Below are 25,632 nucleotides of genomic sequence, written 5' to 3'. Positions count from 1 at the left end.
TAACATGGAAAAGGGTAGAAAAGGATTAGACTATTCCCAGAGCAATGCAAAAGCATTTGCCTAACGTAAGGAGGCATCTGGGGGAGGCCAGCAAGTTAGCAGAAGAATAGAGAGAGATGAAACTCCAATTGTGTTCCATTTGGGGAGCCTGGGAAGTAGAGGGGAGGAGAGGGAAAAGGCAAGCCAGGGGCCGCCTGCCTTGTGCCCACCTGCCAGGGGCACCCCCCATGTTCAGTTAGCCAGGGCAGCAGAGGAGGAAGGAGTGGGGCAGCAAGGAGTCACGGAGGTGTCTTTGCAGATTGAAGGAGGCTAGTCTTTTGGAAGATAAGTTCCCAGGATGGTAGTGAGAATAATGCGCAGTTGCTTGGCCTGGAGATGTTTAAGAAAGCGTCACCCACGCTGCAACCCACCACTCCCTCTTCTCAAACATGGTAATAATGATTGTGATGATGAATCTTGTGGAGAAAGCACTGGCCTGTGAAGTCAGGAGACCTGGGTCAAGTCCCCACTCTGCCTTATACTCACTGTGTGACTTTGGGGGAGTCACGTTGACTCTCTGGGCCCCAGCTTTCTCCTTTGTAAATTGGGGGATAATCAAATCTTACGGGGTTGTTGTGAGGATAAAGAAAACTGCATTATAAATTGCCAAGTACTATATGTTTTGAAGGCATTATATTTTTTTTAATAGATCTTTATTGGAGTATAATTGCTTCACAATACTGTGTTAGTTTTGGTTGTACAACAAAGTGAATCAGCCATATGCATACATATATCCCCATATCCCCTCCCTCTTGCGTCTCCTTCCCACCCACCCTATCCCACCCCTCTAGGTCCTCGCAAAGCACCTAGCTGATCTCCCTGTGCTATGCTGCTGCTTCCCACTAGCCAACTATTTTACATTCGGTAGTGTATATATGTCGATGCTACTCTCACTTCGCCCCAGCTTCCCCCTCCCACCCCGTGTCCTCAAGTCCACTCTCTATGTCTATGTCTTTATTCCTGCCCTGCAACTAGGTTCATCAGTACCATTTTTTTTTAATCCCATTACAGATGGCCAAGAGGCACATGAAAAGATGCTCAACATCACTAATTATTAGAGAAATGCAAATCAAAACTACAATGAGGTATCACCTCACACTGGTCAGAATGGCCATTATCAAAAAATCTAGAAACAATAAATGCTGGAAAGACTGGTGAAAATGGAACCCTCCTGCACTGTTGGTGGGAATGTAAATTGATACAACCACTATGGAGAACAGTATGGAGGTTCCTTATAAAACTAAAAATAGAACTACCATATGACCCAGCAATCCCTCTATGGGGCATATACTCTGAGAAAACCATAATTCAAAAAGATACATGTACCCCAATGTTCATTGCAGCACTATTTACAATAGCCAGGACATGGTAGCAACCTAAATGTCCATCGACAGATGAATGGATAAAGATGTGGCACATATATACAATGGAATATTACTCAGCCATAAAAAGAAACGAAGCTGTGTTATTTGTAGTGAGCTGGATGGACCTAGAGCCTGTCATACATAGTGAAGTAAGTCAGAAAGAGAAGAACAAATACCGTATGCTAAGGCACTGTATTTTTTTTGTAACACTCTGATACTTTCAGCTTTCAAAGAGCTTTTGTCCTTCTTGGGTGGGCACAGAACAAGATGAGCTTTGGGAGCGTGCCTCAGTCAGAGAGTTCTTTCAACTTGGAATTAACAGGATTCACACAGTTTGTAAGTTTGCAAGAGGAAATCAGAAAAGTAACTGCATGAATGATGATGGCTGAGTAATAGCCAAGAAAATAGAAGCAAAGCTGTTGCAAAAATCAGTCAGTGAGAGAATATGCTGGATGCTTCTCATTAGTGCCTTGGCTCTCTGGAAGGGACAGACCTCTCTGAGGAGTAAAGAAACTATTTTTAAGTCCATTCTTTCTGCCCAGTTGCTGTTGGAGTCTTGGGCCAGAGCATTAGGGGCTTTATGTAGAGGTTCATAAGGGAGCCTCTGTGCTTCTCCAGTCCCTTTCCCCAAATACAGATGCCACCCAGACTTTAATTTTTATTTATTTCTTCTCTGAATTCCTCAAGGATCCCCATCATGTCCCATCTCTCTAAATTCTGCCACAGTGATGCAGCGGGCACTCAGATTAGCTTTTTGAGAGTTAGCACAAAGGTGTGGGCTTTGGCATTCGTAGACATGACTAAGAATTCCAGTTTGACTAGCAATCAGCTGTGTGATCCTGTGCAAGTTACTTAATGTCTCTGAGCCTCAGTGACCTCATCAGCTGTTGGACACTAATAACACCTGCCTCAGTAGATAATACCCACACAGAAACTGACTCACAGTACAAGTTTAGTAAAGGGAAGGTATTATTTTAAAAAGTCCTATTTGTGCTTCCCATGTACTGAAAAGAGCAGGAGATATTTATTTTGCTGCCCAGCCTCTAATGGCCTATAAAAGTGACTCCTAAAATGCCATTTTATTAATTTCCAGAGAATGCCTAGAACTAGGTAGTTCAGTTATTGTGCATAACCATTGTAGGGTTTGCTGGTATCAGTAATTACTGAGTAATTGGGCAGGTCTTCATACCTCTGTCCCACCAGGTGTTAAGATTGATTTAGGGCATCTGTAATCAATGGATTTGTTTGACTGCTCTGGACTCCATCAGTTGATTATCCATTGCAAGAGTTGGGACAGAAATAGCCATCATGAATCAAACTTCTAAACCATCAATTCATTTTGACCTTATAGAAAGCACAGTTTCTTTCTATCGGGGTCTGGCCAGCAGGGAGAGTGAGTGTGCCAGCCTTGAGCTTTGAGTGACGGAGGTGACTGATGCAAGGAGAGGTTGGGCCAGGAGAGCTGAGGCTGGCGGGGAGGATCCTGCTGCTATGACGGGAAGAGCAGGGAGGAACTCCACAGGTCCAGGGAAGAGCCAGGTCTGGGGGTCCAGTGGGAGCCCAGGCTCAGTGAGGTGTGTGACAAATGTGAGAGACACTTCAGCAAGAGGGCAGAGACCCAGGAACAGGGACAGACTTGCTGCAGAACAAAGGAAGAAGTCACGGACAGGAAGTTGGTAGCTATTGAGGGCACACAGTCACAGCAAACAGCAAACAAATATCCAGGTCTTTTATTTATATATCTATTTCGCAAAAGAATCTGGGGTAGTTTGTACTAGTGTCAGAGGTTTGATCCGTGAGACAGCTTCTTGCCCCTGCTTCTGGTTCTGATGGGTCAGGGGTCAGTCCCATCAGGGGAACAAACCTCTGATCAACAGGTAGGAATGGGTCACCTGAAGGCACCTGGCTAAGGTGGGAACCCAGCCAGAGGGTCAGCTCCTGGGGTCCAAATCATGAGAACTTTTATGGTAAATTGAGAACCAGGATGTGCCCCTGGCCAGGGATCTGGAGAGGAACGAGAAGGAAGCAGGTCCTGGTGGTTGGCCAAGGTAAGGGGTCAAGAGTCCAGGCCAAAGTAAGATGGACCAAATAAGGGACAAAGCAAGGCGAACAAGAAAATTATTCTGCAAAGACACAAAGGACACAGATGCATGAGCGACCTCGAAAATTTGTTCCTGCCTTTATCCAGATTTGTTGCTTTCTTTGTTTTTTGAACGTTTTTATTGTGGTAAAATATATGTAACATAAGATTTGCCATTTTAACCATTTTTAAGTTTACAATTAAGTGGCATTAATTACATTTACAATGTTGTACAACCATCATCACTACCTATTTCTAAAACCTTTTCATTACCCCAAACAGAAGCTCTTTAACTATTAAGCAGTAATTCCCCGTTCCCCCTCCCCCCAGCCCTGATAACTCCTAAGCTGTTTTCTGACTCTATGAATTTGCCTATCCTAGATATTTCATAATAGTGGAATCTCGTAATATTTGTCCTTTTGTGTCTGGCTTATTTCACTCAGCATGTTTTCTAGGTTCATCCATGTTATAACATGTATCAGAACTTCATTCTTTTTTTAACTCTTTTTTTTAAAGTGATAAGTATACATAAAATTTACCATTTTAAAAAGTGTACCATTCAGTAGCAATAAGTATACTCAATTGTTGTGTAACCGTCACCACCGTCCATCTCTAGAACATTTTTCATCCTCCCAAACTGAAACTTTATACCCGTTAAACAATAACTCCCCATTCCCTCCTCCTCCCGGTCCCTGGCAGCCACCATTCTGCTTTCTGTCTCTATGAAGTTGCCTATTCTAAGTGCTTCATATAAGTGAAATGATAATATTTGTCCTCTGGTGCCTGCCTTATTTCACCTAGCATAATGTCTTCAGGGGTCTCTGTGTGTCAGAATTTCCTTCCTTTTTAAGGCTGAATAATAATCCATTTTATGTCTATACCACACTTTATCTCTTCATCCATCATGTGGACACTTAGGTTGCTTCTTCCTTTTGGCTATTATGAATAGTGCTGCAATGAACATAGGTGAACAAATACCTGATCGAGTCCTGCTTTCAATCCTCTTGGGTATATATCTAGTAGTGAAATTCCTGGATCATATGGTAATTCTATGTTTAATTTTTTAGGAACAGCCAAACTCCTTTCTAGCTGTACCATTTTTATTCCCACCAGTCATGTATGAGGGTTTGAGTTCCTCCACATCCTACCAAAACCTGTTCCTTTTTGTTTTTATGATAATAGCCATCTTAATGGTTTGAAGTGTTCAGATGTGTTTCTTGTTTCTATTTGGAGTTTTCCAACTGAAAGAAGCAAGACCACATGGCTGAAGTTGAGAGTCCTGATTAAGAAGCTTTATAATGGGAGAAAGAAGCTGGTGTGTAAAAACCAGTCCTTGAGTCCATCAGACCTGGTGAAAATCCCCAGCTTGGGAGCTTCCTAGCTGTGTGCCCTGATGCTCTTGGGGGCCTCAGTTTCCTCATATGTAAAATGTGAATAATAATATCCATCTCAAGAAATTTTGGTAAAGTTAAAAAATAGCAATGGATAACACTTTGTATTCAGTAGGCAATGCCAACTGCTTTAACAGATAAACCCCAATCCCATGGCTTCACACAGCAGGCGTATATTTCTCACTCAATCGAAGTCCCCCAAGTGTGTTCCTCATCATCAGGCAGCCTTCCAGAAGGTCTTCTGGGGGCCCAGGCTTCTTCTAGCTTCTAATGTGTCCTCTGAGAGGCCAGGAATGGGGAAAAACATAAAGGATCAGACACAGGAGGGCTTTGGGGGCCAGGCCTGGAAGTGGCACATGGTATTTCTCCTCACAATCCCACTGGCTAGAATGTAGTCACATACTCACACCTACCGAAAGTGAGATGGGGAAACATCATGTACCATGCGTCCAGGGAGACAGGAAATGAGTGTGCTGATCGGCTACCCATATCTGCCACATTATTAAATGATTAATGATCATCACACGTCTCTTTTGCGCATGTTGGAAAAGCAATTAGCATCCCAAGCCCTGGCATGTCTGTTTAGAGGCTACCTGACCGTATCCATGGAGATGAGCACTTCGTTATAAAGGCGTCAGCTCCCTTATAACTAAAAGGGTCTGCACCTCGAATGCTCTTGCCCAGGTGGGCTGCTGGCCCGAGGGTCCTGTCTGGCGCTTCCAGGTGGGGACTGCACTGGACAGGTGTAGATTCTCTGGGCTCATTCCACTCTTTAGTCTGGAAGGAGTCTCTGTCCTCCAGTCAGCCTCTGGGTTTGGCTGCAGGAACCGTTGTTCCGCAAGACTGATGGTAGTTTGGATAAAGGACGTGAAGAATTAAGAGCCTTTGGGCAAAGCCCAGTCGACCGCTGAGACAGCAGAGATGCCATCTGAAGAGAAGAGGTGAAGAAGGAAGTGCAATGTGAGCTAATAAATCTGGGAGGATTATCCAGCGACTAATGAACCCAGGGAGATTTGTAATCACTGCCTAATAAAGAAAAGAAAATCACCCTAATCTACTGTCAGCGAGCACAGATGAGCCCTGTGCCAAAGGAGGGAGCTGCTGCCTTGGCAGGGAGAAGTGTGGAGATTCAGGGTCAGGGCCAGAATCATGAAATGTCAAGGAAAGGTAGGAAATGGGCACCGGAAGCAGGGGGCTGTATGGTCGGTGGGCCACCTGGGCTGCCACTGGCATTGCAGGCAGCATGGCTCGCTGGATGTGGTGACCACCGTTTCATTTTCCTGCCACAGGTGAGGCTAGAGCACCGTGCTCTTGATGCCACCACCAGCATGCTGGAGGGTAGGGGGCCATTTGTACTGTGTGTTTAGAGGCACCGGCATCTCAGAGTTTTTCCCTTGGGGAATCTAGACAGAAGGGGCCAAGTGCTGGCTGGGTGTCAGAAGGCATGGGGCAGGGTGACACCAGCACCTGTAGGGTTACACCTGCATGGGGCAGGGAGACACCGGCACCTGTAGGGTTACACCTGCATGGGGAAGGGTGACACCAGCACCTGTAGGGTTACAGCTGCATGGGGCAGGGTGACACCAGCACCCGAAGGGTTACACCTGCATGGGCCAGGGTTACACCAGCACCCGAAGGGTTACACCTGCATGGGACAAGGTTACACCAGCACCTGTAGGGTCACATTTGCATGAGGAAGGGTTACATCAGCAGGAGGCCTCATCATACAGAGGATGGGCAGTGTAGCAGCTGTGGCTTCTAGTTATGGCCCTGCTGCTAAATAGCTGGGTGACATAGTAATAGTGATGATAGTTGATATTTATTGACTACCTTCTACATGCAAAGCTCTGTAATAAGTGCTTCTCAGTTATTTTCTCGTTTAAACCTCACACAACAACTCTAGCAGAACACTATTTTATCCCCATTTTAGAGATGAGAAAGCTGAGGCTCATAAAGTGTTGATACTCTGCACAGGGTAGTACAGTCAGATCACACACCCAGGCAGCTAGCTCTTAGCCACCTCACTCTACTGCATTTATCTAGGCATGCCACTTCTCCTTGCTGGGCTTCAGCTTCTTCATCTGAAAATTACGATGTTGTGTTAGGTGATCTCTGAGGGTCTTTCCAGCCCTGGACTTATTTCATCCTACCCTACATGTGGTTGAGGGCATTACAATTCATAGCAGCCTGCGGTTGGGAATGTTTCCTGGAGAGGGGGGAGGATGATTGATTGGATCGAGGGCCCACGGGGCCCTGGAAGCAGTAGAAACTCACAGCTCCCTGGATTCCCAAAGAGTAGCCAGGTCCTGCTGAGTCTTGCAGAAATAACCCCTCCATGCCCTAGTCTGTATCTTGTTTGGGCAGAATGGATATATGCAGCCAATTTTTCTCCTCTGGGTCCATGTTACTGTCAAGCAGACTGAGCCTGTGTTTATTTTTCTAGAGGTTGATCAGAGAGATTAGCCATAAGTAATTGAAGTTGCTAGAATTATTACAGAAAGGGGAGCCGGGGCAGACAGAGAGGGAAGAAACAAATGATTCCAGAGGACGTGAATGCTCACTGTCCTGCTCTCCTGCCCCTCTCTCTCTGACGGGCCAACCCTATTCATCTTTTAGGTCTTCCTTAAATGTCACTTCCTCAAGGAACTTTCCCCTGACACCCGCTGTGTTGAGGCTGCTGTTACTCTCACAGCACCTTGTCTTCTGTGTTTCGTAGCATCCGTCTCAAGTGGGAATTCCTCCTTCTATATCTGACCTTTCCACCAGACTTTGAACTTCATAAAGGCAAGACCATCACTTGTCCATCACTGTACCCCAGTCACCTCCTGGCACATAGTAGGTGCTCAGTAGATATTTATTGAGTCAATGAATGGAGAAGTTCATGACATGATAGAGTTCTTGGACTAGGAGGGCTGGCCAGGTGAGATGGCTCATCTCCTTCATCCAGTAGGAATTAGCTCATCCCAACTAAGCCCATGAGCGTAAAGTTCCACAGCTTAGCCAGGAGGAGCTGGGCCCAGCCCACCCTTTCCTGAGGATGCCTTGGCATTTTCATAGCCCACATGGTAATTACTCAGTCTGGAATGCCCTTCCTCCATTCTGGGCTGGACAGATTTGAAGTTAAGGATGTGCAAGACCAGGAAGAGTGGTTTCATTCAGGATCTAAGATAACAGGGTTTCAGGGGGTTCTGATGAGTGAGGGAGGTGTCGAAACCTGAGGCCCAGGGTTGGCACCAAAACTGACCATAGAGGTAGGAAGAGGTGGAAGAGTGCAAGCGCGGTCCGGCTGATTGTGCTGAGTGGCCTGTCACCTGGGGCTACTTTTTTTTTTTTTTTTTAAAGGAATTCAAGCAGTCCTTTTTTTTTTTTTTTTTTTTTAATTGAAACACCCGATCCTTGGATCATTTGCATTCTTAATTAATTTATTTATTTATTTTTGGCTGTGTTGGGTCTTTGTTTCTGTGCGAGGGCTTTCTCTAGTTGCAGCAAGCGGGGGGCCACTCTTCATCGCGGTGTGCGGGCCTCTCACTATCACGGCCTCTCTTGTTGCGGAGCACAGGCTCCAGACGCGCAGGCTCAGTAATTGTGGCTCACGGGCCCAGCTGCCCCGCGGCATGTGGGATCTTCCCAGACCAGGGCTCGAACCCGTGTCCCCTGCATTGGCAGGCAGATTCCCAACCACTGCGCCACCACGGAAGCCCTGGGGCTGCTTTCTTTACTGGCCACACCGTGCCTGGGTCAGCCTGGGTCAAGTGGCCTCTTCAAGCCAGCACCTGGCACCAGACGCATGGAGCCAGAACCCAAGGGTCTTTGAAACAAAACCTCTACTTGAAGTTTTCAAGGTCATTATGAAATTAGCGAGTCCTCTCCGCTGTCCCCATGACTTGGCACATGAGGTTTGGTGAGCCTCATGGCTGTGTTGACACAGAGGATGGAAACATGGCTTAAAGGAGGCAGCCGGGGACTCAGATCAGAGAGGACTTGAGTCTGAATCTGGGCCCTGCCATACATGAGATGCACGCATGGCACGTTAACCTACTGGAGTCTCAGTTTTCCCTTTTGTAAAATGGGGATGGTAATTCCTATAACCTCATTTTGTGAGGAACATGGAAGGTTTCTAATCCTCAGTGGGCTGCTAGTAAACATTACTCCCTTTCCTCCCCTCTTTCTCACTTTCCTATTGAGTATGTTCATGCTTAGACCTTGGTGTCCTGGTTTACTGCCTCTAGCTTTCCAAAACGCCAAAGTTGTTATCAGAAACATTTCATAATTGGTCTCTTGCCTAACTGTAGTTAGAACTACAGTTCCCACGGTGCGTGAGCCTCTTTCATATCTTGCAGTCTTTTACTGAAAGCGTACCACACACACACACACACACACACACACACACACACACACACACACAGAACTAGCCAACAGCTACAATCCATCAGTTGGACAACTTTCCAGTGCCAGAGCAATTGGTTCTAAAGTGTAGTTTATTGTAAAATTATTAAGACTATCTACATATTTCACCTTTATTGAGCCTTTTAAGGGAACCACTCTGCATAATACAGTATACTTTGGTGAATGAATATGTTTTTAGTGCAACTAGGAAAAGAGTAACGGAGTGAAAGCTCCCCATGTGTCTGTCTGAGCTTCCCAGGTACCCCCGCTACCAAATGCAAACCCGGAGAGGTGGCAGATCTGGCAGTGACCAGTGTCTCCTGGGCGCACACGGGTACAACAGCATCTTAAGGAGAAGTTATTGCTCCAGAATTGTGCTCTCTGGCTGCTAACCCTCCCGTGTCTGTTGTCCGAACTAGGCTGTTGGTAGCGTGGGAATGTATTCAGGGGAAATGGCAGGGGGAATTGGAGAAAGATTCAGGAAGCATCGACTGAAAATTATTTTCTGAATTTGCATTTGGGGAAACTGGCTGACAGTTGGGAGTCCCTTGGCCCAAGTTATGGGATTATAAAATGATTAGCTAGTCATGATTGAGCGACCTACCTATGGAAAATGCTTAAAGTCAACTCCACTTATTCAGCAAACATTTATCACGTGTCTCCTGTGTGCTGGGAACGCAATCAGCAGTAGTCTGTGGCTTGAAGAGCTCTATAAAGGCAAGGTGTGGAAGCCCAGAGGAGGGAGCATTTAGTGCGCTTTATTTATTTTTTTTTTAAATTATTTATTTATTTATTTATTTATAGCTGTGCTGGGTCTTCGTTTCTGCGCGAGGGCTTTCTCTAGTTGCGGCAAGTGGGGGCCACTCTTCATCGCGGTGCGCGGGCCTCTCACTATCGCGGCCTCTCGTTGCGGAGCACAGGCTCCAGACTCGCAGGCTCAGTAGTTGTGGCTCACGGGCCCAGTTGCTCCGCGGCATGTGGGATCTTCCCAGACCAGGGCTCGAACCCGTGTCCCCTGCATTGGCAGGCAGATTCTCAACCACTGCGCCACCAGGGAAGCCCCATTTAGTGCTTTTTTGGGAACTGGGAGAGAGGTTTGCAGACATGGCTTCCTTTGAATGGTTTATTGAGGGAAGGTTAGAAAGGATCGTGGGAGGGTGACGTGTGGACAGAGGTAAGCATTGTAGGCCTGAGAAAGAAAGAGCACGGTGCCTGCCATGGCTGGAGCAGGGGCGTGTAATGGAGAGAGGGAAGCCAGGGCCAGCAGAGGAAGATTCCCGTCAGATGACATTCCATCCGCCCTGCAAAGTTGCTGGACTTTTCAGCATTAGAAGCTGGCATTGGCAGGTCCAAGGGCTAGTCTTGGCTGTCCCACTAACTGACCGCGTGTGGCCTCGGACAAGACCTTTCTCCCCTGGGGATAAACTAAAGGATCTCCAAAGACCTTTCAACTCTTAAATTCTGTCAACTTTATGGATTGGATGAATCTATAGTAAATGACTGGATGGCTTCTCCTGGCACATGAAGCAGGTAGCTTTCCTCTTCATGGCTTCTAGTGTCCTTGTCTGGCTGGCTTGTCACTCCAGTGCCCTCTGCTGTCCTAGTCCCCCCCACCCCACCCCAGTGGGCAGCACCTCTGGCTCATGAGTGTCTGGTCCTCTCACACCCTCTTGCTCAGAAGGAGCTGTCCTGTGTCCCACATCTAGGCCACCTCCTTGGAGCCCTGATGGACGACGGGCCTCCTCAAACTCAAAATCCAAGTCGTGCCAATATGTGAATGGCTGATGACAGCATTGAATTTGGGGGGATCTTTGAGAGCATCTAACTGAATCTCGTCATTTTACAGTTGAGGGAAAATAACTGAAGCGGGAAAGTGACTTTCTCAGCTCTCACAGTGAGTCAGGAGTGGCGGGGAGAGGTCTCCTCTCCAAATTCATGCATTCACTGGTCAACATTAATTGAGCACTTACTGGGCTGCGTGTCAGGGGCAACAATGAAAAAGTCTGTTCTCTGAGGAGGTCAGACTAGGAGGGCAGACGAACCCAAACAGCTGATTGTAAATCAGTGGGTTAAAATGATGAAGATATCCACAGAGTATTATCTGTGAGCCTGGCAAGCTCATATAAAGCTTGCTGGACGAGGCCACACCCAGTGGCCTTAAAGAATTAATAGTTAGCTAGGTTGGGTGGGGGGAAGGGGGATATTTTAAACACACAGCTTAATGCCTTAGACCTTTGCTTTATAACCAAAGCCTTTACCAAGGAAGTGGATCCTATGGGAGACTGTCAATTTGGTGAGGAAGGTATTTTGAGGCGGGGAGAAACCTTCAGAGCCTTCACATCACTCCACACAGGCAGCCAATTGCCAACTTCCCTGTCCTGCGTAAGGCAGGTGAAGAAGGAAGATGGGAGTCACAAGTGAACCTAAGTTGACACCTTTCTTGTGGTGGTAGCTGGTCATAAATGCCAGAGTCACTCCAGGCTCACTTGGATAGCTGTCAACCATTCTCCCCTTCAAGGTGATGGGCACCACTGGCCTAAAGAGAGAATCCCAGCCAGGGCTTGGATTGGGGAACAGGAGCCCAGCACCTGGGTCTCACAGTGAGACCTGGCTATTAAAGGTGAGGCAGGAGTTTCCAAAGACACTTGATTCCTAACGGCGTGCAGCAAGGGGTATGAGAGCAGAATGCATATTGCCAGCAAAATCAGTAGAAACTGAAGGAGTGTTCAGTAGGGGGTGTGGAAACCCTGGTGGAGGTGAAAAAACTCTGGCGTTGGAGGAACCAATTATCTGTCAGCCCCTTTGCTCATGTTTGACAAACAGCGTGACAGTGAACATAGGTCCCACGGGACTCCCAGAACCAAGTTTGGAGATATTTGCATTTCATCCATTTAATAGAATTGAAACTCATTCCTTGCATCTGCCCCGACACACACACACACACACACACACACACACACACACACACACACTCTCTCTCTCTCTCTCTCTCTCTCTTTCTCTCCCCACCCCCCCCCCCCCACATCCATGCCTGTGTGTGTGTTGCTGATGGGCTGCACCAGACTGTACCTGTGAGATAAATCAAATTGAAATAAGAACTAGACTCTGGGGACTACGCTGACTCAGTATTTCTAGAAACATAATGGAAACGTCCCCCTCTGACTGCTCATGCCTTCTGCCTAATAGAGCTTTGGGAGAGGGGAGACCTGCCTTGACCTCCGTCACGGATAGTCCCATTAATTCAATGAGAGATGCTCCAGCCTCGCCTCTGTCCAGTGATCCAGTAATTCCCAATAATCCACAATCAAGAGTCTGATCATAAAAATCTACCCATTTCCACAAGCTGGTATTGTAATCATCATCGCCCCCTGAGTTCCAGCGATGTGCCAGACACCATACTAGGAAATTTATGTTCAAGATATTAAATCCTCAAAATATCACTACGAGGTTCCGGTTCCACCAAGCAGGGAAGTAAGGCCCAGAGAAGTTTGAAAGCTTCGTCCGAGGTCGTTCAATCAACAAGTGGTCCAGCGGAGAATTTGCCCTTGACCTCCCTACTCACATCTTGTCCTTAACAAACTGATCTTTGTTGCTTTTCTGTGCTGTTTGACTTATCTATTGCTGTGAAACTGACTACTACAAAGCTAGCAGCTTAAACCTCACCAGCGACTGGCTCACAGCTCTGTAGGTCAGATGTCTTCACTGCACGGCTGGGCTGTCTGCTCAGGCTGAAATGTAGGTGTCAGCCGGCCACGTTCTCATCAGGAACTCAGGGACCTCATCCGGGCTCATTCCTGTTGTTGGCAGAATTCATATCCTTGTGGTTGGTTACAGGACTGGAATCTCTGTTTTCTTCTGAGCTCTTGCCTAGGGACCACTCTCAGCATCCAGAGGTCACTCTCTGGTCCTTGCCCATGACCCCTCCATCCCCTCCATCTCATCCCTTTCTTGGCCATGACGCCCTCTGTGATGTCTCCATTTCATCCACAGAGAATCTCCCTCTAGTCCAGGCCTTCTCATACTTTGAATCTCTTGGACTTCCTCTTCTGCAAGCAGCCAGAGAAGACTGTTTTTAAAGGGCTAGTGTGCCTGGATAATCTCCCTCTTTTAAAGTCAACTGTGCCATACAGCATAACCTAATCACAGGAGTCAAATTCATCACAGTGACATTCCTAGGGATTGTGTGGGGGGGGGGGGGTGGGGGGGGTGGGGCATGGAGTCCTGGCAGGAGTCATCTCAGAATCCTGCCTACGGCATGCACTAATCATGTGAATTCGTTTATTTCCTTTGCTCCTCCCCCTCCCCCCCAATCACCTGGTGAAAGGAGAGACAAGGAGAGATGTAGCCAGGGAAGCCGGAGGAAGGCCCTGGAGTCTCTTAGGGCAGGAAATGGTACATCCCCCGACAGTATAGATGGTAGACCCAGGTTCCCTCCGCCGGCCCACTGCGGGGCTCTGGCGGGGCATGCCCCTCGACGCCCTTGGTGCTCTGCGGAGGGGACACTGAGCCCCCTTGGGGTGCTGCAGCTCCCTCGGGGGATCCTGGCACTGAGGAATTTGGGCCCTGCTGAGAAGAGTGTTTGGGATGTAATGAATGTTTGGAAAGCATAAAGAAGCTGAGCACAGAAGACATTATGGCAAATCGTATTTTTATTATTACATTATAAGTGTGATTGTATGACGAGCACCATTAGGAGTAGCAAGTGCTGTTGCTATTATTAAGCAATCCAGCTCCTCTCTCCCCAGCATCAGGCTTCCCTCAGTGTCAAAGCCATCAACCGCTCAATTAATCACCATCTGAGGCTCCCCCGGCCCTGTGTTTGTGGTGCTGACAGCTCCCGTTCATAGCCCAGCGGTAAGCGTGGCACCTGCCCATCCAGCTGAAGCCTCCAGCCATCACCCACATGGTGGACGCCTCTCCTGTGAGTTTCAAAGCTGGATTTTTATCTTGGCCCAGAGTTAAGATCTTTCTAAAACCACTTTTAATGATACCTCTCTTCTGCTTAAAACCCTGCAATAGCTCCCCATCACCCCCCAGGATAAAGTCCAAAGCAGCCTCTTTTGAACGGGCCTCTGGGCTCTACCTGCACGCTTCCCTGTAGCCCCAGCCCCCCAGCCAGACGGGGTGGCTTGCGACGCCCCCGCACTGAGCCACTGCCTCGCTCGTCGGGGCTCCGTGCCTCCTGCGCTTTCTCTGTCTTAGAAGCTGCTCCTCCACCTCCTCACCTGCTGACTCCTGCTCACCTTTCAGGCCTCAGCTTGCAATCAGCTCGCAGCTTGGGAAAATAGACAGACATTCTGAGAGAAGGGCCACCCCTCTCTGTGCCCCGAGCACTTGTGCTCGCCGCTGTCTGGGACTCGCCTCCCCTTGCCGCTAAGGAGATGTACCTTGACAGGGATAGGGCTTTTTTGTTTGTTTTTGTTTTTTGTAGAATGAGGCAAAAATGGCCAAGATCTGAAAAAATCTCCTGTTACGTACATTTCCCTCTTGCTGTGGGAACCCGTCTGAGTGCCCCGTGGCTCAGGTCCTGGTCCTGCCTTAGTCACATACTTCCTGAGTGATCTCGAGCGTGTCGTAGACAGCGAGACGCCCAGCCCCTGTAGGAGCCCCTCACGGGTCCTGCTGCAGAGATGGGGAGGAGGCGGAGCTTGCTGACTGACAGTGTGGCTCATCTTCCTCAACAACTCCTACCCCCCTGCTGAGATGGGGAGGGGGTGCCTTGGGTCTCTACATGCCTGAGACTAATGAGTTGGGACCTGGAAAGAGAGGGGTTTAGTACCTGACGTGTAGACAGAAGGCCTGATCAGTGGTTCCTGAGTGCAGCGGGCCTCAGAGGTGAGGAATCAATGCCTGACAGAGGAAGCAAGCCTTCGGAAAAGCAGTGGCGCCCCCAGCCCAAGGGGAGAGCACAAAGCCTCCACCATTGCTCATGTCAGTTTGATCTACTGAGGTTTCAGCTTTACAGTTAGTAACGACTTATTTAGTCCCAGCGGCGCAAAAGTCTTCTAAAGACAAAATGAAGACAGAGCTGCTGGGGTACAGGTGGGAGGGTTCTCCCCCCCTGGCCTCTGTCTTCCTTCTTCCTGGGAGCAAATGACGGAAGCCTTGGTAAAGGTGGTCCCACCCTGATGGGCGTTTGCAGGTGAACATGAATTCATTTAATGAATGTATGAGCACTTGCTAAGCACAGGCGCAGAGTAAGGTACAGGCAACAGAGTGTTGAACAAGAGAATACGGTCTGCTTTTGAAGTCCTGTTTGTGGACTCATGTTGGGAAAGGAAAGCAGAGAAGGGACAGGGTTCCTGGGAGGGAGGGCTGTACATACTCAGATCATGGAGATAAATGAATAGGAGACACGCAGGGAGAAGAATCCAGGAGAGCTGGGAGCCGGAAGTTTTAGGGCCAAATCTCCCATTAATTGGAATTCACTGACAGGTATGAATTAGCCTCCCAGCTGCTCCTTTCTTCAAAGACCTATTACACAAAAAGCAATCACCTAGTCTGCCAAGAGTACAGGCTTTGATACAGATAAATAGACAGGTACCTGGAGGGAGGGAGAGGATGTGAGGGTACCCAGGAGATTCTGGACTCCTGGTGGCTTTAGAGCTTTCCTGAGAAAGGCTAAGAGGCCACTTATAAGACAAGGGTCTGGGTCCTGGCCTCCACCATACCTTGGGTCCCAAGGGAAAATGAATGGCTCTAGCCATACGAAAGAGCCTTGAAAGTAGAGAGGACCAGGCTGCCCATGTGGTAAGATGAGGAAGAGCCTGACAGGTGTTCCCTTCCTAAATTCATTCAGTCACCAGCCTTGACTTCTTTCCATATGCTCTGCACCAGGGTACATGCTGGTAATGTAAGTACAGTTGCCTTCAATAGCACCCAGTCCTTGGGAAGTTGCTTTGAACAAACTCATGTGATAAAAATCTTCGAGTGACGATAGGTATACCTGTGAGGACGGCAGCCAGTTGTCCGCAGGCAGGTCAAGGTGAAGAATGAGCAGAGGGGTAGACAGGAATCATAGCGTGAAAAGACAAATATGTCCAGGAGTTTGCTTTTGTCCTGTGTGCAGTCAGCAGCATTGGGAGGTGGAGAGGGATTCATGATCAAATGGATAGTTGAGAAAGAGCTCTCCAGCGATAGCATGAAGGAGGAACCTGGAGAAAGGCAAGGCTGGGGGAGGGGAAACCAAAATTCGTTTGTAGTCCAAGAATAAGCTGGTGAAGGTATGAATTGAGGTAGCGGTGACAGGGATGGAGAGCAGGGGACAAATTCAAGAGATGTTAAGGAGATAAGATGTTTCCAGTGACAACGACTGACTGCACGCATGCATACGTGGATGAGATGGGGAGCGTGAGAATGGGAGAAGTGGAGGATGTGTTCCAGATCCTAGCCTGAATGATGGGTGAATAGTGGTCACGTTCACAGGTAGGCAACCAAGGGAGGGGATTAGATTGGGGTGGAACAATAAGAAGTTCAAGTTTAGGAGTGATGTAGTCTTGAGGATGTCTTCCATCATTCCAGCTTCTTAATAATGGCTTAAGAAATTGGAATCTTTTGGTGTTCTCAGTGCTCCCGGGGTGAGAAAGTTAAAAGTTATCAATCATTAACAACCTCAGTGAAGGGCTCATGCATTTGAGTTTATGCTGTGTCCTGGTCACCTAGCCTAGTGCTGAGTGAGCAGTAGGGAGGAATGGAATTACAAGCGCAGATCTTGGATGCCAGGTACCCGGATCTTAATCCCAGGTCTGTCTTTCGGGCAACTCCTAGGCACTTCAGTTTCTTCTTCCATCAAATGGGAATGTGAATAAAACCTGTTCTGTCCACACCAAGTGTGCTGGTGAGGACAGGAGGGATAGAGGAAAGTGCCTTATAAGCCTTGTAAAGCCATGCCAATGGAAGTAGTTAATGTTATTACCCTCAATAATAAATTGATGTTTAATAAATGACTTGTGATTCTGGCGAAAGGAGGCTGCTGGCCTCCTCTCCCAAGAAGTTAGGGGCCAGGGCTGAGCATGGAGCAGAGGAGATCAAAGGCTGAGTCTTGGGTGAAAGCAGCCGAGAAGCAGGAGGCTGCTTGAAACACCACCGTGAGGATACGAACCAGTTCTGGAGCAATGGACCCCAACTGGGTCCGGGTAGCAGAATCTGAAGAGATTGCAGAGGTTGTAGAGGCGTCATCGGGATGGCACCTTGTACAGGTTGCCTGTGGCCCTGGCGGGAAGGGAGATGTTGAGGTTCTCAGGCCAACTGAGGAAGAATTTTATGCAAGAGCAGAGAGACTTTCCTTCGTGGCATAATCTGTAGGGAAGACAGAAAGCTCCCTCCCCACCCTGTCTTCCTCATTGCCTGTTAATGATGCCTGAAAGTGCATGCAAAATGCTTTCCTTGAGCTATTTTATTGTTATACTAATAATACTAATAATTCAAGGAGTTCATGTCATATTTCCAATCTACATATCGCTTTCCTATATATTATCTCTTTTAAGTCTCACAGCCAACACTGTGAAGTGTTATTTCCCCCATTTTGTAACAAGGAATCCTGTCTAATGAAAAGAGGCTAAAATAAAGAGATTAAAAAATTAAAAAGCAAAGATTGGCTTTTGGAATTTGGGATTTCAGTGAACAAAATCTAGGACAAAATACCAATAGACAGTGTATGATTTAAAATGTTGTGACTCTAAATTCATACCCACTCTCTCCAACACAATTATTCTCCTAATCATTTAATGAAACCAAAGAACCAGCTTTTGGTTTCACTAAGTTTCTCTGCGCTAGGGATACAGTAATGAGCAAGACAGGCCACAGGCCAGCAGGAAAGCATTTGTGGCTCAGATGATGGTGACCAGAGGTGACCGAGGCCCCTGAAGCACTCTCAGCTGAAGTCAGCCAAGTTCATGAAGCTGCCTTTACCTGCCTACTTCTCAATGCATCTTAGCCATTCATGTCTTCAATTACACTGCATTTATGTCTAAATACTCCCCACCTGCTCCCTGCTGTTGGCTTGTATTCCTTCCTGGGGGTCTTCATGCTGAACAGACACGGTGTGGGGTGAACCTCAGCTCTGCCATATTCTCAAGATCAGTGTTTAGTTGCTCAGTCTGGCGCCCACACCAATCTCCAGGCCCCTTTGTAATTAAAACCCTTCTCAGGCAGAGATTTAGTTAATGTTGGGTAATCCCTTTACTCTCTTAGACTACCAGTGTTCATTTTGTAGCTGCAAATCTTAGACCAGAAGTCACTGCTCTTAAAGTCGAGTTGTGTATTCTGAAATGCATTTTAACTCAATTTTGCCAGCTCTTTTACAGCACAATCGCACGAACTCATAGTGTCCTCTGACCCTTGCTGCCCTACTCACGGTGGTGAGTAAGTGATACAAGCACATAGAGCACTGGGTCTGGGTCTGTTTACAGCTGTGTGGCCATGGGAAAGCCACTTCACTCCTCTGGGTCTCTGCTCCTTCAGCTATAAATTGGCGCTAATAACTCCCATGCCACAGGGCTGCTGTAAGGATGGATTGAGATCATGCATGTGAAGCGCTTAGTTCTGCCAGGCACACAGTTGATGGTCAATAAATTGTCTCAGTTATTATTATTATAATTATTGCTTTGTTAGAATTATGTATGGTTGGAAGATCTGGAGCTTCAACTCAAGGCTTCTGTCTCGACACAAATAGCCACACCAAGCAATTTAGCACCTTATGGTGACTTGCTGAGCAAAACTTTTCTCATTTGACAAGTAGCTAAGGATAGCTTCTTGCAGAGCCAGGGGGGAGAGAAGAAGGCAAGAGAAGCCCCCAGGCCAGATAGTTCCCTTTGTCAGGACCCAGCTAGAGTGTGGGGACCAGGAGAAGGAAGGAGAAGAGGCAGCATGGAGGATGGACTGCACTATGTGTGAATTAGCCCTGCAAGGTGGATGTTCTTATCTGCATTTTACAGGTGAGCAGATCAAAATTCAGAGAGGTTACCGGCCTGTCCAAGATCACCCAACCAATATGTGACGAGACAGGATTTGAACCCAGGACCATCTTATTTCGAAATCTCTTTCTACCATATCCTGCTGTCTCCTGATGAGATCGCCACATGGCACAACTCCAGGGGGCGCCATTCACATTGCCATCGATGTGAACGGCAGCTGGGAGTTGTGCCATGTAGTGGCCACGTCGCCCGAGATCAGAGGGGCGGTTTGCTTAATGGGCGACTGCAAAGGAGAAAGGATGAAGGCCTGACCTGGTGGGATTGGAAAGGAAGGGACAGATTCAGGAGACATTTAGGAGACAGATTGGAAAGGATTGACTAGATGTAGAATTAAAAGAAGAGGGGGTTGAGGCTGCCTTTGAAGTGTCTAGATTAAGTGGCCCAGGCCATAGTCATGCCCTAGGTGGGTTAGAAATAGGGAAAAGAAATAAGGGAGAAGGGGCTGCTGGACGGAGAGAATACAATGCCTTTCCCCCACTTCCCCATTTCACCCGGACCCAGGCCTAGGCAGCAAAGGGTTAGGAGATGGACTTGACCCCAGGACATGGTCTGGACCTGTGCTTTGGTTTCCTGCTTTTCTCCTTAAAGTCAAGCACAGGAGCTGAGTCTGGATCATGAACAACTCTTGCGCTTTTAGCTCTAGTCGGCTGACCTTGCCCCCTCCCCCCTCCCCACCCCCCCTCACAGCCCGCCCTTGCTCCTGGCCTGGTGGATGAGCAAGCTGTAGGGCCGTGGAGTGGTCCCTGCAACGGACCGGTGAGTGGACGCTGGTGGGCAAACCAGGACATTGGAAATGTCACAGCTGCTGGAGAAAGTGAGGGTCACTCAGCTGAGCCACAGCACCCACGTGGCTCTCAAGCCTTTATGCGTGACGCATTCCTTCCAGGCCTGTTCTGAACACCCTTCCTTCCAGATAACACTCCCCTGTATTCACTTGTGGCCATGACATGACCTTTAATTGCAGTTACTCAGTCCCTTGAAAATCACTGTATACAGAAGGACACACGCACACACAACACGCTCACATATGCTCACACATACACAAATGTGTGCACATTGAAAACTTTTTAAATGAGGAGGCCCAGTGATAAGAAAACAAGCTGTCAGGAATTTGCTTTTCAAAACATAATAATGTAACTTCCAGAGGGCAATCAGGGGGTGGCACCAGTTCTGCTCATGTTCTTACACCTTCTGTAGGGGTTAGACCATGAGCAGAGCCAGGCATGGTGAGGACCCCAGGGCACTGAAACATCTTCCATCAACAGCCTTGACCAGTGTTTACCAAACAACTTCTAGGCATCAGGCACTATGCTGGGTGCAGTGTGGGGTTCAGAAATGGGGCAGACACATCCCTGCTCTCAGGAAAACACAGGCCTTGGGCGCAAGAGGACACAGGCATGAAAATATGTTGGCACCACAAGCACTGTCACAAAGGCAAGCACTCTTGGGGTAATTGAAGACTTGATTTTGGTCTCTGTGCCACCACTCGGCCTTACCAGGCGGCCATTGGCTCTGTTCTTCACCCTGGTTCCCCTGGCCTCTTGATGATGATGGAATCCACTGCTATTGGGAGTGGGGACCTTGAGATTTTCCTTCCTGGGACATTTATAAGAAGAGAATCAAGGTCCCCGTGAGAACCTGATGCACCCCAGGGCTCCTAACACTTTGTCATTTCGGTTAAGGTCACAGCCAGCTGGGCAGCGTGGCTGGGGGAGCACAGGGCGCCTGAGTGAGGCCAGGGTATATTCTTGGCTAGAGCTCATGGTGGACGACAGGAGCCAGAGGGCCTTTACTCCCCTCCCATCCTGAAACTGGTTAATTTTATGTAATATCCCTCTCAGCTTAGTGCCTCCACCACTTGGTTTGGGAGTTATGATACATGTTTCCCTGGATATACTTAGAGTAATATTTCCCACCGGACATTCTGTAAAAGGCTCCTGCGAGACAGTCATAGATTTGGGGTGGAAAAGTGTTCCATGGTCAATATGTTTGGAAAGTTCTGGGTTAAGCAAAATTAAGCTGCTTTACTGTGGGACTTCTTTAACCCTTTAATGTGCTAGCGTGCATTGTGAATCTTGAAAAGGTGACTAGAACACGCAATGTTTGCTCACCTCATTTGAATATGGGACCTTGTTTTCACGAAACTTCTGTTAACGCCTCCCGGAAAAGCTAGTGTCCTGAGGAACACACTCTGAGAAATACTAGAGCTTAGAAGAATTTCTTTGTGTACAGACTGGCGGTGGTCAGCCGTTTCCCATATTTGCTTAGATACCAGGCTTCAATAGTGGCAGGAGAGTGTAAGTTTAGACATAAAGAAGCATTTCCTAACTGTGAGAGTGCTTAAAGAATAGAGCCTGGAGTGTCCTGGGAAATTACAGTAAGAGAACACACCACCCCTTTCTTGTCCTTTTACAAGCTCTCCCATGGGTCATTATAAATATCATGGATTATCAAGGAAGCTCCTGGATCTTTTTATCTTTTTATCTTTGAAAATAGGATATAATTGGGGGATGAGAAGGTAGGAATTAAAAGGCAGGAAGACAGGCTGGCTGACTTCTGGAGGGGCTGTCTCTAAGTGTCTGTAATTCATTCATTCATTCTTACTCTGCCGGGGACGTGCATTTCAAGGAAACACCTTCCGAACTCAGGTTTCCAAGACAAGTGGAACTAAAGAAGCAGGAAGCCAGAAGCTGCCCGCGATCTCATGGTAGCATTTCGGTAACTGTCACGTGTGGAACACTTCTTATGGGCCAGATGTGATATGCCTTGTGCGTGCATCTTACTTGTTCCTTGAACAATCTCTGAGGTTGCTGTCATTGTGCCCACTTTACTAAATGAGAATCAGAAGCCCAGATCCTGAAGGCCATACTTCCTGAAGGTCATACATTTCAGTATAGTGTGAGACCTGGATTTGAACACCAAAGCCCTGACCGCGTATCCCCTCTACTGCCACTGTGAGTCTGTAGACATCACAGTGTCGGGGATTCTTGAAATGGGCCTCCTTCCACCAGGCTGTGCGTGTGAGGATAGGGCGGGGCGTGTTGAGCTGCCCACGTTGACAAGGAAGCCGGGGGAGAGGGGACGTCTCCCTCCACATCCACCACAGCTGGGGAGGCCCCTCGGTTGCCTGACAGCAGCCTGGCTTTGCACCCTGCCACCTCCCCCTTGCCAGGTGCGTCTCTTCTCATTCGCCATCTGTCCCCTCGTGTGTGCTGATAGCCCATGGCGCATGGGTAGCTGCCCTGTTAGGGAGACAGGAGATAACATCAGCCTATGAATCAATACGTTCTCTGGCACGTCCGTGTTCCCCTGGCGGGAGTGTGGCAGGATCCAAAATACACTTAATCCTCATCCCACGCCACGCTGTCAGGGGTTGGGGGCTCCAAAGGAATCTTTGTAACTTCGGTCTGCAAGCTGCAGCTAGTGAGGATGGACTCCGGGCAGAGCTCAGGCCTGTGGCCCAAGGGCTGGGCCGTGGCTGTGGACGTGAGGGAGGATGCCGGGGACGTGCCAGGGGCCTGGAGCAGCTGAGTCTTAAGACCAGGAGGCCGCCTGGAGGAAAGTCATGTTTCTGCTCAGCCACAAGTAAGCCCAAGGCCCCTGCCGTCGGTCCTGTCAGGCTGAGTGGCTGACGGCTTAGTCCTGGGGTCTAACGACCACGTGCCCACCGGGCGCAGAGCTGTGTGCGAGGCACGTGTGATGAATGTGAATTCAATGCACAAGGATGGCCTGACCCGCATTTGAAGGCATTATTCCAGGAGCGGGGATTGACAAGCTGAAGAGCCCACACCCTCTTGCCTTGGTTTCCCTGTATAGGGCCAACGTGGGCCTTGGGAGTCCAGGGCTCTGAGCTCAGCCCTGCCTGAGGAGGGGGATTCTTCTCCCTGTGACGCTATCTGGCCTCAATGGGACTCATGCCTGCAGGTTTTAGCTGAGTGAACACGTGGCCCCGGCCAGGTGATCGGGTGAGGGCCACGCCTCCTGGGAGAATTCCTTTGAGCTTCTAAATGTCACTGCCCCACATGGGGTTTCTCTGACTGCCTCATCTCAAGTAGCAGCCCCACCCTAACCCCCCATAGATATCTGACAGTATATGTATTTATCTGTCTATTTACAATCTGTCTTTTCCCCTAAGCTGCAAGCTCCTGGACATCAGGAAATGTGTTTCTTGTTCACATCTTCTGAGTCTAGAACATCCTCTGTGCCCGTGTCTGGCACATAATAAGCACTTAAATGTGTGTTAAATGAGTAAAAAATAGTAATAACAAATGAAGGCACAGCCCTACCTGCAGACCTTCAGGTTGAGATTCTTAGCAAACTTGATCTTGTCACTCCTCTGCTGACAGCGCCCTCAGGTCCCATCACTACAGGATAAAGTGCAAGCTCCCCAGCCTGGCAGCCGGGCCACTGTGCTCTGGCCCCTGCTGACGTCTCCAGCTTCATCTCTCACCGTCTCCCCACCCACATGCCTCCTAGTGCTGACCCAGTGACTCTCAAACATTGGTGTGCGTATGACCTTGGGCCCTGCTGTAAATGCAGACTCCTGGGCCTCGGCTCCCGAGATCCAGATTCAGCTGGTGTTCGATGGGCTGCGGGGGTCATCACTTTTTTTACAGATACATGGGTGAGTCTGATGGCAGGTATTCTGCGGACACACTTTGAGGAGCATTGCTTCTGTCAAAGTACACTGCAGGCGCCCACGCACTGTCTCACCTCCATGCCTTTGTATCCACGGTGACTTCTGTCTGGAATAGCCTTTGTCCATCCACAGTTTCTACCCAGAAAACGCCTAGGCATCCTTCAAGACTCAGCTCATGGGTCACACCTTCTGCAGACCCAGTCCTGCCTCCACAATCTCATTTGTGTTTTTCTTTCTCTCTCCACCCGGAGCATCGTACACATGCCTCTCTTAGAGATCTTTCTGTTTATTTCTCTCTTCTCCCTCCTGGCACCTCAACACTGTGAGCTACTTGAAGAAGAACTCTCCGTTATCTCTGGACCCTGACACCTAGCAGAGAGCCTGGCAACGGTGTCCATGTGGCTAGAACGCACTGCCCAGCTGTGCTCCTGCAGAGCCCACCCCACCCTTCCCTTCCTAACCCTGCTCTGCTCTGCCTGCTGCGTCTTTCAGGAGTTCTCGCTCCAGAGGATGGACAGCCTCGTGGACGATCGCGTCAACATCCTGGGATTTTCCATTTTCAACCAGTCCCATGCTTTCTTCCAAGAGTTTGCCCGGAGCCTCAACCAGTCCTGGCAGGAGAACTGTGACCATGTGCCCTTCACGGGACCCGCAGTAAGTGCCCACCAAGCCCCCCCCCTGGTGCCCCTTTGCCGCCACGCACACCCCCTCCGTGGGCCAGACCCCCCAGATACAACAGCCCCTGGACTCCAGCCTTCTCCGGGCCCAGCTCAGAAAGAGGCTGTAGAAATGCTGGGAAGTGGTCACGAGGGACACGTCTGGGGACGTGGGGAGTTGTGAGCAGCAAGCGTAGAGGAGTCAGCAGGGAGAGAGGCCCCGCGTGGTCACTTAGTGACGTCTGTGGCCAGACTCCTGGTGATGCTGTTTACTGAGACCCGCCTGAGCTCAGGATCCGAGACTCTTACCATCGGAAAGGGCTTTAGCTGATCTGTTCCCTCACTTCTCAGACAGGCTGAAGCCCAGGCTGGGCATGGGGGTGAGGGACGAGGATGTGGGGCTCTTGTTCAAGGGCAAACACCAAGCCTTTCGCAGGTGAAGCTAGATTCTGATACTCCTGGCCCAGCGCTCTTTCACCTCCCTGGACCACTGCCCCTGGTAGAGCTTGTCCAGAGAGACTTCCTTTGTGCCTTCACCCGTGTGTTTCCCCCCTGCGCTTCCTTCCCCTCCATTTGTGATGGAGACAGAGGTTTCCCTGGCTGTTCTCCCCTGGGTCTGATGTCCTTACTCTGTGGGGCAGCTCAGGAAGGTCTGCTCGTGTCCATGTGCTAAATGACAGGTTCTCAGGAGGTGAGATGGCATGGCTTTCTAGATCTGTCCTAGCCAGGTTACATTTAAGCCTCCCAAAGCCCCATAAGGCAGCTCATGTGATGCTCACATAACTTTCCAAAGGGTCAGAGCTCATGCAAAGCTCGGGGAGCTTTGATCAGGGAAGCGGATGGGAGAAGGAGGCGTGAGAACTTGAGTTGCAAGGCTCTTAAGGTTACAGAGCACATCCCAACAGGGTGTTTTAGAGCTGAAAGAGGGAAGATTCCATAGGAAGGATTTGGCGGGGGCGAAACATCTGAAAGACGGGAGTCCTCACCCCCAGGGGCTTAAGGAACAGTGAGTATTTCCTCAAGCACAGGGTCATGGGTAGGACCAGGCTCACCCCTCCTGGCAGGAGTACAGCCCTGTGCTCCTGGTCTTGTCCGTGGGTCTT

At 48.8% G+C, this 25,632-nt stretch overlaps 1 protein-coding gene across 1 annotated transcript in view; it reads left to right on the top strand.

Annotated features, from left to right (window-relative positions):
- The window catches only part of GRIK4 (glutamate ionotropic receptor kainate type subunit 4), a 208,170-nt gene that overhangs the window by 70,290 nt on the left and 112,248 nt on the right, over positions 1 to 25,632 (top strand). The window contains exon 7 of the mRNA XM_059929277.1: positions 24,366 to 24,527. Within this exon, the coding sequence (XP_059785260.1) occupies positions 24,366 to 24,527 (162 nt within the window). The remainder of the gene's footprint in view (positions 1 to 24,365; positions 24,528 to 25,632) is intronic.

The sequence above is a fragment of the Balaenoptera ricei genome, chromosome 8, assembly GCF_028023285.1.
Source record: "Balaenoptera ricei isolate mBalRic1 chromosome 8, mBalRic1.hap2, whole genome shotgun sequence".
Classification (NCBI taxonomy): domain Eukaryota; kingdom Metazoa; phylum Chordata; class Mammalia; order Artiodactyla; family Balaenopteridae; genus Balaenoptera; species Balaenoptera ricei.
Note: the sequence above shows the minus strand (reverse complement) of the source record. Positions and strands in the feature narration are given on the sequence as shown.